Below are 15,504 nucleotides of genomic sequence, written 5' to 3'. Positions count from 1 at the left end.
TTCATCGTTGTTGTTTCTCTTTCAGGCAAAAAGCTATAGGCTAGCGCTATAAATTGGAGTAGATTATAGCTGTATAGCATACCATTTTAGGTTAGTAGTAGATACTTTTTAATCCTTATTAGTAGCATACCATTTTAGGTTAATAGTTAATGCTCCTTGATCTTTATTGATATTGGGATGTGCTTATTTAAATACCTGGGCTATGCGTTAGATACAATCATTGGGGCTGAAATCTAGGTAAGGAAACAACAGAACTATTTAAGCCCATGATCAGTGTGTATGTTTTCATTCTATTTTAGTTATAGTTGTACACTTGTATTGTCGCAACTTAGAAAGTATTAAAATATAAATGTTATAATTATTCTAAGGGGTAATGACTAGATAAGGTAACAGGCTACATTTTATTACTGTAATTTTTTTTTGGTACATGTTTTACCATTAAACTCATATGATCTTTAAATATAACTATTTAGCAAGTAATAGTAGGTTTAATCGATTTTTGGCTATTCTTCTGCTGGGTTAATACTATATAGAGCAACAAACTATGTTTATTGTACATACTTGATCATTGCTATATTTTTTAAACACAATTTTCCTTACAAATGATATTTTTTGTTTAGTAAACATCATTAAGCTTCGAACTTATATAATTTTTATTTTTAAAACTTGTTTTACTATTTCTTTTATAACTTTTTACTCACTTTTTTTGTTAATTTTTTTTATAATTTTTTATATACATTTTTATTTACGTTTTTTCACGTTTAGCTAAGTTATTTAGATAAATTTCTATTAGATCGAAATAAAAGTATTAATACAAATGCTATTAAAAATGATATCTTCTTGTGAATCAAAAATTCTAAACACGTCCGTGAAAAGATTTCGTCACATTTAAAGTACTTGTTTAAATAAAGTACATTTTAACTTACTCTTTTTTGAGATAAAATTCCATCACGTTTAACATATTTTTTTCCTAGATGAGTTTGATTTATAGAAAAAGATGAAAGTTTTGGTAAGTAGTTTTCTATTTTGATCTAAAAATAATTTATTTGAGTAAATATATGTAAAAGGCGAAAAATATAAATAGAAGTGTAAAAAGGATTAAAAGGCTTAAAAAGGTTAAAAATATAATCAAAAAGTGGTAAAATAACTTTCTAAAAAACAATTTAAAAAGTAGTAAAAAAGTAAAAAAGAAAAAAGAAAATAGTGGTGTTTTTTTTAAGAGAAATGTCATTTTAGTAGTAAATTGTGTATAAAAACTAATTTAAGCAATGTACAAAGCATAGTATATTTTAATACTAATATATATATTTTAATACTAATATATATAAGTTATTAACCCATAAAAAGATGAGCATCTACCTCCTGACTATTGCCTTTCAAAATAGTATATTTTAATACTAATATATATAAGTTCAATGGTAAATATAAAAACTAAATATGAGGCAATGGCAAATCATATATAAAAAAATATAATAACTAAATATGTTCATAAAACATAGTTTCTTACCTTTTTACCTCTATACCTTAAGTTATTATCTCTTTCTTACCTAATCGTAAAGTAGTGGTCTTGATTATGGCTGGTGATTATTGTGAGTAGATTTAGTTGATTTTGAAATTTATAACAAGCTTTGAACTATTTTATTTGGTTTTTCTAAATATTATTTTTTATAAATTAGCTAAAGTTTAACTTATGCTTGAAATCATATAAATGTGGACAGTGTTGTAAATGAACAAAATATACGGTGAATCTTCGATATAAAGTTTGTTTTTTCGAATATGAAGAAGATTTGTTTCATTTGATTAAACGAACAAATAAGACTTGTGTGTGTTTATGATTTAGGGATGTGCGACATGCAAATAATTTTTCAATTATGCTTGTAACCCATATGTAAATTTCTGTTTGCCACTTTATGAATTGATCGTTTAAAATATACCAATTACCAGTCGTAACTTATTGGATGGATAAGACTAAATTTAGATGAATGATGGATAATGACTTAAAGTGTAACATATTTTTTTGGTTTGTATATATTTAGTCGCTAAGTTTCTTTTTTCCACATTTTTCTATTGAACTTGTTGAATTGTTCAAAACACATCCTTATGACTTGCTATCGGAGGTTTAGCCGGTTTCCGACGGGGCTTCGGTCATCTTCTCCGACGAGTCTCCTGCCAAAAACACCAAAAAAACTTAGATTTATCGTTGTCGGAGCCATTGTTTGATTAATGTATGAAGAAACTTCGAAATTCTGATTTGGTCAATAAAGTCACACTAGAAATTAGCAACAAACTTCAGTCAGATCATTACAAGTTCATCTTAATTCCACATTTTTCTTATCAATAAGAAGAAATCGACTTTATCAAAATATGAGTTATGTTCTTAGTTGTTTTCATAGTTTTATTAACTAGCAAAATCTAAAAGTAATCTCATGAATTAACTGATATGTCTAATGTTAAAACCCTAAAAATCGAATCATGAATTGTAAGATAAACAAGGTTGAAGAAAATTCATATGGGAAATCATTGGAGAGAGAGAGAGAGAGAGAGAGAGAGAGAGAGAGAGAGAGAGAGAGAGAAGAATCAAACCTGGGAACTTGATAGATGAGGAAATTGATGAGGCCTAGAAAAGGGGCATTGAAGGCATCATCAATGTTTCAAAAATAATCCCATATTGGTGTACGATTTTTAAGCTTAAGAACTCAAATCCAGAAATCAATTCCGCATCTTCATATTTTTCTGTTCAAACTATAGAACTCAAACCCATAAATAAATTATTCATCTTCATCTTCTTCGATCTAAAATTCCAGATCTATCAACAACTTCTGATGGGTTTGTTCATCGTGTTCTTGCTAGATCTACCATGGATGAAATTGATTTGCTCAAGAAATCGTTTATGGGGTTTTATTCTTCAAACAACCGAAGTTTTCGGGGTTTTATTCTTCAAGAAAACGTTTGCTCAAGAAATGGTTTCATGTTTTCTTAAGAACACCATGAACGAAGGTTGATGTAACATCCCCTTCTGACACGTATCACAATATTGTCCGCTTTGGGTTCCCGACACGAAAACTTCCTAGGGGGTCACCTATCCCTGAATTGATCTTGCTCAGGCACGCTTAACTACAGAGTTCTTATGGGATATGTTGTCCTTACAGTTTTAAAACACGTTGTGAAAAAGAAGTTATCCACATCCCTTTTAAGTATATTAAGACCATGAGGAGGTTCCTATGGCATTTAGTATAAGTCCTTGGAGGGTTTCCATGTCTTCCTAGTATGTTTACTTGTTTAGCTCGTATGATATTTCCATGATTAGTGTAGACCGTGTGGAGGTTCCCGCGACAATTAGCCAAGACCACGTAGGGGGTTCTAGTGGCAGCTAGTAAATACCATGTAGGGGTTTCCCGTGGTACTTGGTGTAAGACCTTGGAAGGTTCCACGTCATCCCTATATGTTTATATGCATGGATTATGTGATATATGTAGCTTTTATAGCTAATATGATACGTGTTATGTGGATTGTGTGTGGGGTATGCTCTGGGTGACTCACTAAGCCTTAACTTACAATTTGTGGATTTGTTTCAGGTACATCTGAGCCCAAAGTCAATGACAAGACTTGATGACGCGACGTGCACTCTCTCACAGACGTTTTTATGGGAAACTCTGATGATTTGAAATAAAATTGTATTTGATATGAATTTCGAAAACAATTGTATTTGGGACTTCATGGTTTGTGGAAAGTATTTTGGTTAATCAAAAATGAAAAATTTCTTTTGCAAAATCGGGTCGTTACACTTGAATATAATGTCAGCCAGGGGTAAATTAGGAAAAACTATCACTATATTGCATCAATGCATCACCACCACTACATCTTCACCATCGGAGAGGCAATGACATAGATGATGACCATTACAATGTCCTTGATAGAGCGTATGCAAAGTGAGGAACTTTTCTTGAAGCGGGTGTACAAAAATCAGTAACCCTAAATTAAGTAACACATCACAAAATCAATAACACGATAATACCTAAATAAAATGGAATTGTTGGACATAGAGAGGAACATATAATAAGGGCAATTAAAGCAAATCAATAGAATCAACACATGGAACTCGATTTCTCCTCGCAAGGACAGCAGGTAGCAGGTCGCCGATGGTCGCTATGGAGGCTGGCGGCGTCAAACAAACTAGTGAATGCTGTTGTAGTAGTGGCCGACGTCAAGTAGGTGTCGTTTGATCGAGAGAAAAAATGTTGAATGGGTTGCGATCGTGAATGAAATTGAGGTTGAAAGGTACATCGATGGGGCTTGGTGGGCTGATGTGGGGAGGAAGACGAAGTGATAACACATTATAAATAAATTTGAAGAAATTATAACATTAAGTTCTTCTAGCTCATGTGGTAAGGTGTATGGTTTAGGAGTGGGAGGTTAAGGGTTCGAGTCCCCCTTCCTTCTTTTCTACCAAAAATCTTTTTTTTTTTTTTTAATTTGTAAATGAATGACATGCCACATCAGTTGCCACGTAAGTCTAACAGTCCACCTGGCGTGCCACCTAAGCAAGCAGTACACTTCACGTCATCTCAGCAAGTTGCAAGTAAAAAAATGGTCAACGTGATTACAATAGTCAGTTTCTTATCATTTTTCGTTAATGAAATTTAAATTAGGACTAGATCATAAAATAGCCCAAAATAAGACTTTTTTAAGATTTCATATTTTTTTATAAAAAAGGTTACCGATCAAGAAAAAAACTATAAGGGTCATGTGTTTCTTTGCCTTTTTAAGAAAATACCCGGTCGACATATATGAAAAATAATTGGTTCGACCAATAGAATAAATTGTCATTCATTAGACCCTACATAATATTCTTTTTATTTATAATAATAATAATAATAATAATAATAATAATAATAATATTTAAAATTTAAAAAGAAAACAATAAAAAGACAATACTAAAAAAAAAAAATTCAAAACGCAATTTGATGTGATGGATATTATAAGGTAATTAAAGGTAATTAGCATAACGAGGTTTTCTATAAGTATCTGTTTCTTTTTCTAATTCCATCTCTTGATTTGATTTTTTGTGTTTTGATGTTTTTTTTTTCTAATTTGTTTTTTAATTATTATTATTATTATTATTATTATTATTATTATATTTTAATATTATTATTATTATTATTATTATTATTATTATTATTATTATTGTTATAAATTTTGCACAAAATTTTAACATTCGGACGATATTACAAATTCGAATGACTGTATAAAATCGTTTTTTAAATATTTAAATATTTTAATATTAATATTATTATTGTTATTATTATTAAACAACATTTTATAAACCGGACATTATAAATTCGAATGGTTATATAAAATCGAAATAAAAACAAAGTTTCTCCCTATTAATTACAGACATTATAACATTAATCATTTCGTACCTTATATATATATATATATATATATATATATATATATATATATATATATATATATATATATATATATATATATATATATATATATATATGTCAAAAAAAATGATGTCAAATCAAATGTCAAAAATTTGATTTGATTGACTTGAGGAGATGTAAATGTAGTTAAGGGGGTATTTATAGCACAATCATTAATAATTTTGAGGTAGAATATTAGTAAGGATAAAGTGTAGTAGCATCCATAAATCATTAAAATAATAAGTTTTCTTTGTTTTCGTAGGTTTGTAAAAAACTTATTATTATTATTATTATTATTATTATTATTGTTATTGTTATAAATTTTGCACAAAATTTGAACATTTGGACGATATTATAAATTTGAACGACTGTATAAAATCGGTTTTTAAATATTTAAATATTTAAATATTAATATTATTATTGTTATTATTATTATAATTTTCGAACAACATTTTATAAATCGGACATTATAAATTCGAACGACTATATAAAATCGGAACAAAAACAAAGTTTGTCCCTATTAATTACGGACATTATATACTAATCATTTCGTATCTTATTTAAGTTACATATATATATATATATATATATGTAAAAAAAATGATGTTAAATCATATGTCAAAATTTTGATTTGATTGACTTTAGGAGAGGTAAATGTAGTTAAAGGGGGTATTTATAGCACAACCTTTAATAATTTTGAAGTACAATATTAGTAAGGGTTACGTGTAGTAGCATCCATAAATCCTTAAAATAATAAGTTTTTTTTTTTTTTTTTTTTTTTGTAGGTTTGTAAAAAAGTTATTATTATTATTATTATTATTATTATTATTATTAGTTGTGAGACCCGTATATTATATGAGTTAATTTTAAAAAAATGTTAAATATAAAGGTTAAAATATTTGAGAAATTTGAATTTATAAGAAAATAAGAAAAATAATGATTTATTATAATGAAAATGTTTTTTATCTTTTAAATTTAAACAAATAAAAAAAACTTTAATTTTGGGAATTTTCAAATTAAAATGTAAGTTTATTAGTGAAATTAATATTCATTTGTTACTTCATTTATGACAATTATTATATTAAAATATTATATAAAATTTAATAATATAAAAAACTCAAAATGACTCGTGAAAAAAATTAATTCAAAATAACTATAAAATAATATTTTGCAAAGTGAATGAAACTTTGACAAGTAGCAAAAAAAAAACCTTAATTTATTAGAAATGATTAGAAATAATTATTATTTTGTAATAAATATACAACTTGAGGACTTTTTTAAATTTAACCCATATTTTTTAATAGAAAGTAAAAACGACCCAAATATACGACTTTACGATTTTTCTTCACAGCCAATTTTTCCACAAAGCCAAAACCCTCTCCCGGGTTATTTCACACAAGGCGCTCCAACTTTGCTTTTAACCGGTAAACCATCCTTTCCAGGCTTCCACAGACGGAAGAGCAAAGTCCTTCTAAAGCACGAAAAAAATTCTTGCATGAACTAGAGACATAATTAGGGCTTTAATACAGAGTTGATGTTCATAAATGTCGTCGATTCGGAGCACCTTATTGACTGTTTTTGTAATCCTCATACTGAAAAATTCAGAATCAACGCCGCCTGGAGCTTATAGAAGAGATCCAGGTCATCCTCAATGGCACCACAGTGCTTTTCAAGACGTTAAAGATAGTGTCCGATCTGATGTTCATCGTATGCTCCATTCTCGCGCCGAGGTAAATTTGATATTAAATAATGCGATGGTACTTTCCATGCAATCGTCGCATTTCCAGTGAAGTGATTTTGAATAGTTCGATTTAGGCGTTGTTCTAACTATTAATCATGATTACTAAGTATATGGCTAACATATTGATTACGTGACAGTGTGAGAGTGTGAGATTATCAATCGCTCAATTTATCCATCTAAATTTCCCGTGCCTTTTTGTTTGATTTGTTAGATCACATTTTTCTGTGGATCAAGCGAGTCAAATTGAAGTTCAGTGATGTAGTCAATCTCTCTTATTGCCTGTCAACAGAATTTGATGGTCAGCATGATCCTAATTGTATAGCATAAACATAATTTGTTGGAGTGAATCTATGAAAACTGTGAAAGTTGCCATTAATTAAACTCAGGATTCAGGATATTATGCTATTCTGACACCCTATATCATTTGCAGTCACTTGTACTACTTTTTGATTTTTATGCCTCAGTTACTGTGCTGTTAATGCAGGTTCCATTCCAAGTCCCACTTGAAGTAAATGTTATCCTCATCGGTTTCAGTGGAGATGGAGGCTATAGATACACACTAGATTCTCAAAAATTGCAAGAGTTTCTTCAAGTTGGCTTCCCAACTCACAGGCCCTCATGTTTGGAGACAGGCGAGCCCCTTGATATTGAGCATCACATGGTGTTTAATGCAATTCCAGTAAGCTTTTTCTACATAGTTTCTTTTAGGGAGTCTAATCCACAGTCCCAGTCCACACTGGTTTACCTTGGAAATGTTTCTACTTTGGCATTCAGTTCAGATTGTATATGATATGTGCAGAAATTGATTTTTGTTTACTGTCACAGCAGCTCCTTAGGAGTAATTTCTCTTTAACTTGATTAAGATTCCATTTCAGAAGCTTTAGTAGGATCATCATCCCATCGCTTTCACATTATTTGGAATTCAGTTTATTTCAATGCTTTCCAAAGAAACACCTTAGAAATTGGTACCCATAATCATCAACCAATTTAGGCATTGTCTTAGAGGACAGTTATTGTGGCTATGATAAATCTTACCAGGATGTGTTTTCTTTTAACTTAAATGTAAAAAGGAAAGTAAATGAAGAATGGATTATAAATCTCTTTACTATCTTAGTCATATCCTGGCTCTCATCATTACACTTTTCTTTCATCTACTTGCGTACAGGTTGGACAGCCGGAAGTGATAGCATTAGAAAAGGCTCTCAAAGCAGCCATGGTTCCTGCTGGCACTGCCAGAGAGGTAAAGTCAAGTGCTTTATTTTGTTTTAATTTATAGTTATGTTCAATATTCTAGTTATATCGTATGTCTTGTAGACTGATTTTGGAAGGGAAGTGCCCGTATTTGAGATCGATGCAACAGCTGTGGAGCCTGAATTTCAAAAGCTATATTCCTATCTGTTTTACTTTGAGAATATTGGATATTCTGCTGAAGAGATTGACAGACCAATGCCAACTGCAATTTTTATTGTGAATTTTGATAAGGTATGATCTAACATCCCTAACCTTTCATTGATTGTTATCCACTATTTAGCTACCCTAATAATGGATGACTCGCATCGTTTCATACTTCTTTTTGGAACAAATACCATGTCTTTAAACTAAGATATGAATCATGAATGTACATTAGTTCTTAGAAGAGATGTCTTGGCTAGAAGCTTAACCCTTTAGGAGAAGGAAATCAATTAGTTGGGAAGGTGTCATCATCTGTGTCCTCTGTCACTATCTTTATTTTTATTCATTTTTGTTGATCTGACCTATTTTACGCTGCTTGGTTCTTGATTTACAGGTTAGAATGGATCCCAGGAATAAGGGTATTGATTTTGATAGTTTAATGTACAAAAAAATTGATGGGTTAACTAAAGAAGATATAAAGAAACAAGAGGGAGGTTACATATATCGTTATCGTTATAATGGAGGAGGAGCATCTCAAGTTTGGCTTGGTTCTGGAAGGTACATTTTGCTCTAGTCTGATTTACTTTGGGCATGACATATAATTTCAAGTCAAATCTCTTTTTATTATCTTCAATGTCACAATTGTTTGTTTATCTAGATTAGAAATCACTGCTTTTTCTTGTAAAATTACTAACCTATTTTACATCACAATTAAGGTAATTATTGTTATTAATTATTCTTTATGCCTTTTACTATTTACCATTTAGGGACCTCCCATCTCTTATCATAAAAATTTGTTTTATAATTGGGAACCCACCTCTTGTTTATAAATAATAACCTATTACTCTTCTTATTAACTTTTCAACCACTTTCAAATTAATCACTTTATTAATTGAATCTAACAAATAGACTACTCCCTCTTTATTAAATTAATGTCTATTAATTTAACTAACTTGACACTATCTCCCATCTAATTATCCTAAAGTCAACTCTTGTTGACCTTAACTACGAATGTAAAACACGACTAAGATTGCTACTTCTAGCATATGGTCATGCAAGTATGGTTTCATGGAAGCGTAAGAAACAAACTGTTAACCCTGGTCTAAGTGAAAAATCTGAATACATGGAAGCGTAAGAAAGAAACAAACTTCTACGATAGGTTATTATGGTTAAGGGTTTAAGGAGAGAAAATTTGAGTTTAGAAACCTCGGGAGACCACCTGCTTCTCATATTGAAGTCACTATCCTGTAATTTTCTTTCTTTTAGTGATTATTAATTACATTTGCACACAAGTCTAGTTAGGAGCTTAACATAGAGATATACAGTTCCATGAGTTAAAGTTGATCTCTTACCTTGATTTTTCATAGAAAAGCATGCGTTTGTATACTTTTATCATTCAAATAACCTTTATTTCTAGTACATACTTTTACTATCTCAATTAAGTTGAATTTTCATTTGCATCTCCTTTCATCTTTATACTCAGGTTTGTAGTAGTTGACATCTCAGCAGGCCCATGCACATATGGGAAACTTGAAACAGAAGAAGGAAGTGTTAGTTCAAAAACCCTACCCCGGTTAAGAAATGTCATGTTTCCACAAAGCCCCACTGATCAATTCACCTCACATGACAACTTTGTGGGTCAACTTGCTGCTTTGATCGGGATCATAGTTGAGCATCTTGTTGCTCCAGATGTCAGGTGGATATCAGAATCAGACAACTTTTACTTTCACTTTTTAATTATGAATAAAGACAAATCTACCCCCAAGGCTATGTGTTTTTGGCAAATCTTAAGCCAACGTGGTTTGATTTGTTTTCTTCTATGTAATTCTAGATGTTAATACTTGTATACACCCTCATAATATTTCAGGTTTGAAACTGTAGATCTAGCAATGAGGTTGCTTATACCAATAATCGTCCTACAAAATCACAACCGTTATAATATAATGGAAAAAGGCCACAACTACAGTATAGACATTGAAGCCATTGAGTACGAGGTGTGTCTTTCCTTTTTCTATTCGATTGAGATTTTCAACGAATTTAACTCATAGTTTATGTTTTATTTTCCATTATTTTTTAAAGGTTAGGAACATGGTACACAAGGGAGAAGAAGTAGTGATTGTAGGAGGTTCACATTTATTACATCTCCATGAGAAATTAGCAATTGCTGTTTCAAAAGCTATGCGTGGTCATTCCCTACAAGAAACTAAAAAAGATGGACGCTTTCATGTCCATACAAAGATGTATCTTGATGGTGCCATTCTTAAAGAGGTCCCAAATCCCAATTCCACATTGCTATTTTCTCAATTATAAATTACATTTCTTGAATCTTAAAAATTATTTTTTTAGGAAATGGAATGTTCTGCTGATGTACTTGCTGCTGGATTACTTGAGGTCTCTGACCCTTCGCTTTCCGATACATTTTTCCAACACCAGGTAAGTAATCTAAATTTAGTTAAATTACGCTTATACCCTTTTCAGAATTAACCTGGTTTAATTTTTTTTACAGCAATGGATGGATGAGAATTATGAGACAGATGAACCCGCTGATTCATATCTGAAGCACAAACCTTTTCAGTCTTATAACCCAAACACATGGGGACAAAACACTAAAAATGTCAAAAAGAAACAAGGGGACATACATCGGACTTATGGAACAAGAGTTGTCCCAGTGTGAGTAAAATTGAACTACTTTTAATGTCTAAGCCATTAATTACATTTTTTGTCCCTGAATATAGCTGATTTTTGCAACTTTGATCCGGAAAAGATTTTGATTACAATAAGGACCAAATTTGCATGAAAAAAAACTTTTTTGGAACAGAATTGAAAAAAATCAGCTATAGTCAGGGACCAAAAATGTAATTTACTCGAAATCAAATTTGCAGGTTTGTTTTATCATTAGCTGATGTGGATCCACATCTTATGATGGAAGACGAAAGCCTATTGTGGACAAGCAATGATGTTGTCATTCTACTTCAGCATCAAACTGACAAGATACCTTTAAGGTAATAATCATATAACACAAATTAATATTTACCATATTAAGAAAATTTTCATTTTTTTTTTTTTTGTTTTTTGACTATTTGTATCTTCAATGACAGTTATGTATCAGAAACAGAGAGAATACATGTAATTCCATCACAAGTAGAACGGCATATAATTGCTGGACTTGCTTCAGTAGTAGGTGGATTAAGTGCTCCATACGAAAGAGTTTCTCATATTCATGAAAGACCCGTTGTAAATTGGCTCCTTGCAGCTGGTTGTCATCCATTTGGACCATTTTCCAATGTCTCCAAACTTAGTCAACTCCTTCAAGATGTCACATTGGTAATAACTAATAACTAATAAACTTATAAACTCTCATTAACTAAACTATGATTTCTCATTTCTTACCCTGGTGTTTGGTGACAGAGAAATACAATTTACGCACGTGTAGATTCCGCCCTTCGTAGGATTCGAGAGATGTCCGAGGTGAATATGGTCATTTTACTTGTTTCTGATTCTCCAAATTATTTATTATTTAAAAATTTGAATTTGTTGTATATATATAGTCTGTGGAAGCTTTTGCTGGAAAGTATCTGAGAACCCCTTTAGGTGAACCAGTGAAGGGTAAAAAGAACAAGACAAGCACTGAGTTATGGGTTGAAAAATTCTACAAAAAAGAAACAAATCTACCCGAACCTTTTCCTCATGAGCTAGTCGAACGACTCGAGACATATTTGGATGTGAGTTTTTTTTTTTTTTACAATAATATCCACAACAAAATTGCAGAGAATAGCAACCTAATTAATGTTTCTTTACTCATAATAGCAATGTAAGTTATAAAGCAAGCATAAAGTATGTTGCTATGAATGAATTTGTTGTTGGAATGAATGATGATAACAGAGCCTTGAGGAACAGCTTGTGGATTTATCTTCACTGTTGTATGATCATCGTCTACATGACGCGTACATGAACAGTACTGATATTCTGGAAAATTCCATTTTCACACAACAGTAAGTTCTAGAATATGTTTCTTGTTGGTTATGTTTATCTGTTTTTGATGGTGATTATTAATTTATTAAATTTTTTTTATTTTTTTATGAAGGTATGTTGAACATGTGCTGGAGAGTGAAAGGGAACGGATGAGATGTTGTAAAATCGAGTATAATCGAACGCCGCAGCCTTCTCAAAGTCTGTTTTATGCGGCTATCCTATTTGCAGGTTTCTTTGCATATTTTGTTGTCATTTACTTTTCATCTCCTATCGGGTGATTACTGTAAGTAATTAACACCTAATTCTTATTTTCACCAGAAACAATGATTATCGTATAAATACAATTTTTGATTTTTTTATATGTTTTGTCGCGTAGTGCCTATGTTTTTGTCGTGTCTATCTCTCTACCTCTGGAAGTTTGGAATCTAGAAGATTGCCACTTGTCAAGAGGCGGGTCTACTGCCAAAAAAACGATGTAAGTAGTAATATGCCAAGTGCAAACCCTAAAAACATTGAAAATTCAAAAAACTGCATCAAAAATTTTAATTGATGAAATAAATAGATCTTGTAAAGTAACATCGAAAGAATATAATGATACTAATATTGAATTCATGTGTATATGTTTGTGGAGAAATTGTTACTATTACAGTGATTAATACACTTTTAAGATTACTTTATGTTGTGTGGATGTAATACGGAATAAATTTCAATGATTTTTTTTTTGTTACATATGATAGGCTAACATCATGCCTATCTGTTATTTTTATCAACTAAAAAGTTTGATTCTTTTTTTGTGGTTATAGTGAATTTTCTCTTTTCGTTTTTTTATATCATTTGTATACGTAAGATATCATTGATGAATGACAAGAATGTAAAAGACAAATGAAATGTACAATAATAAAATAAAACTGAACCTTTCTTTAGCCTAAGAATTGATGTTATGATAATGACATAATTGTTTTTGCGTCTTTTACACCTATATTGCCACCTCATTGTTAACATGTAACCTTAGATATTGATGTCGTGTTCTCATTCTCAATGCATCGTATTTGTTGGTTTGTGGATGAATGAATGTTTTTCAGTCACACCAATGATGATTGATGCCCTTTTTTCTTCTAAACACTAAAACCCAAATCTTATTTTATAAAAAAAATATTAAATAAGAGAAAATAACAATAATAGGTGTTTATTAAGCTTTTTACAAGAATTTAGCAAAAGTTAATAGATTTTCACCAATAACCACCGTTTAAGAGGGACACTACAAAATGAGCATGGTGGCTCAAAATGTAATTGGCTTTTCTAAACTTTTTAATTTCACAGTACCCCATACGAAATGGGTATAATATTAGTTCATTCCGTTATCCGTAATGTGATATTCATTTCCACTGTGAAATGAGAAAATTGAAAAAACAGTGACGTTTTTGAGCCACTTTGCTCATTTTATACTAGTGCCTATCTTTATTTTGCACTCCTATGAAATGAGTGTTTGTCGGTAAAAATGAAATAAATTTTGGTTAATTCTTGTCAAAATCTAAAAAAAGTGGCGTTTTTATCATTTAATCTCTAAATAATAATCAATTGACTTTGTGTATGAAATATTACTAGCATATCTAAATTGAACAAAACTATATTAATATTTTAATTTTTGTATTATTATAATTAATTAAGCGGTTTAAGCTGATTTTCTTTCAGAAAATGTTCAGTATAAATCCAATTATTTCTCTAAAACTGTCTCATATCTTTATAACTAATTCAAGTTGTTTAGTTTGATTTTCTATCATATTATGTAAAGTTCGATATAACTATAAATATATCGTTGAGATCGTTTCATTTTTATCTACATAAAAACATAAATTGTCTTATTCTACTGCATAAGACTTCACATATTTTTTAGTCACAAAATTTGGTTTAGATATATCATTATAAAGTACGCTTTGTATTTACTGCTATAAAGTATGTTTTCATTACATCAAGTTGTTGAAATTTAAAGTTCTATATATGTTCGAGTTTATAAGAATTTAATAAAATGTGTGTCATTTTTCATTGAACCTAATACCAAAAGTATCATCATGTTATGCATCTAATTACACGGTTGTAAATGTCATAAATAACTAAGTGTAATGATAAATTCTTTGTAATTTATCTCACAAAATATCACAAAAATACGAGATTCAACTAATTTCTTATTTACCAATATAATATACTATTAAAAAACTTTACATAAACTTACAAAATAATCTTAGACTCACAATTCTACCTCTAATTAATATTTTCTATCACATTTTATAATATCGAACAAAAACTATGTAGCTATTTCATTTCATTTAGTAATTTTCAGAATTTTCATTACACGAAACTGGAATAGGGCTTTTGGTTTACATTAAAACCCCAAATGATGAGGACGAAATAATTGTTCAACTCATATATAACTTCTCAATATAGAATTACTTTATATTGTATACCAAGGTTATGTTTGGCACGTTATAACTAGTTTATTTTTTGAATTTTTTTAAATTGTTATGCTAGACAAATCAAAAAGTAGCTGATAAACTAGATTTTTTAAAAGTTAATTTGAGTAATTTTTTAGGAGCTTTTTGAAAATTTCTCGAATATACCTTAAAGAATTATAAAAAAACATATCATTTTAATTGTCTTTTTATATCATTTTATATTTTTCAGCTAGTTTATTAGCTAGTTTTTATCAAATATCATTTTTTTTGTTTGTTTACTTATAAGTTAGTAGCTAGCCTTTCAGCTACTAATTAGTTTTTCAGCTAGTTTGTCAAACATAGTAAAATTGGTTCTTATTGGTGTCCCACATTATACTGGCAACGTCTGACTTCCATGTACGCAGTGCAAAAAAATTTGATTTTTTTTTCTCCTATTGTGCCACTGCTTAAAAAAATCTGCAGCTACGTAATAGAAAATGTGTCACTATAGGCGTAATTTTTTTCCGTGTCGCACCTA

General features: G+C 30.2%; 1 protein-coding gene across 4 annotated transcripts; it reads left to right on the top strand.

Moving 5' to 3' along the window:
- The first annotated feature begins 6,790 nt into the window (after positions 1-6,790).
- LOC111911936 (uncharacterized) lies at positions 6,791-13,214 on the top strand. 4 transcript variants are annotated; one of them, XM_042900703.2, is made up of 18 exons: positions 7,037-7,162; positions 7,385-7,471; positions 7,658-7,852; positions 8,339-8,413; positions 8,488-8,655; positions 8,960-9,123; positions 10,049-10,261; positions 10,433-10,559; positions 10,645-10,833; positions 10,912-10,998; positions 11,072-11,235; positions 11,448-11,567; positions 11,664-11,889; positions 11,974-12,033; positions 12,114-12,287; positions 12,448-12,557; positions 12,650-12,765; positions 12,914-13,214. In XM_042900703.2, the coding sequence occupies exons 2-18, from the start codon at positions 7,469-7,471 to the stop codon at positions 12,964-12,966; spliced, it is 2,244 nt and encodes a 747-aa protein (XP_042756637.1). In that variant the 5' UTR covers positions 7,037-7,162; positions 7,385-7,468; the 3' UTR covers positions 12,967-13,214. The 4 variants fall into 4 exon arrangements, with proteins under 4 accessions (XP_023763469.1, XP_023763471.1, XP_023763468.1 ...); XM_023907701.3 differs by lacking the exon at positions 7,385-7,471 and having other exon boundaries at positions 6,791-7,162; positions 12,650-12,820; XM_023907700.3 differs by lacking the exon at positions 7,385-7,471 and having other exon boundaries at positions 6,792-7,162.
- Positions 13,215-15,504: the final 2,290 nt, after the last annotated feature.

The sequence above is a fragment of the Lactuca sativa genome, chromosome 1 (assembly GCF_002870075.4).
Source record: "Lactuca sativa cultivar Salinas chromosome 1, Lsat_Salinas_v11, whole genome shotgun sequence".
NCBI lineage: Eukaryota > Viridiplantae > Streptophyta > Magnoliopsida > Asterales > Asteraceae > Lactuca > Lactuca sativa.
This window is presented reverse-complemented; position numbering and strand designations above follow the sequence as displayed.

Coding starts and splice junctions, on each gene's coding strand:
- LOC111911936 (XM_023907700.3), top strand. CDS start 6,977: ATGTCGTCGATTCGGAGCACCTTATTGACTGTTTTTGTAATCCTCATA. Junction 10,560..10,644: donor TTGAAGCCATTGAGTACGAG/GTGTGTCTTTCC, acceptor TATTTTTTAAAG/GTTAGGAACATGGTACACAA. Junction 11,890..11,973: donor TCCTTCAAGATGTCACATTG/GTAATAACTAAT, acceptor GTTTGGTGACAG/AGAAATACAATTTACGCACG.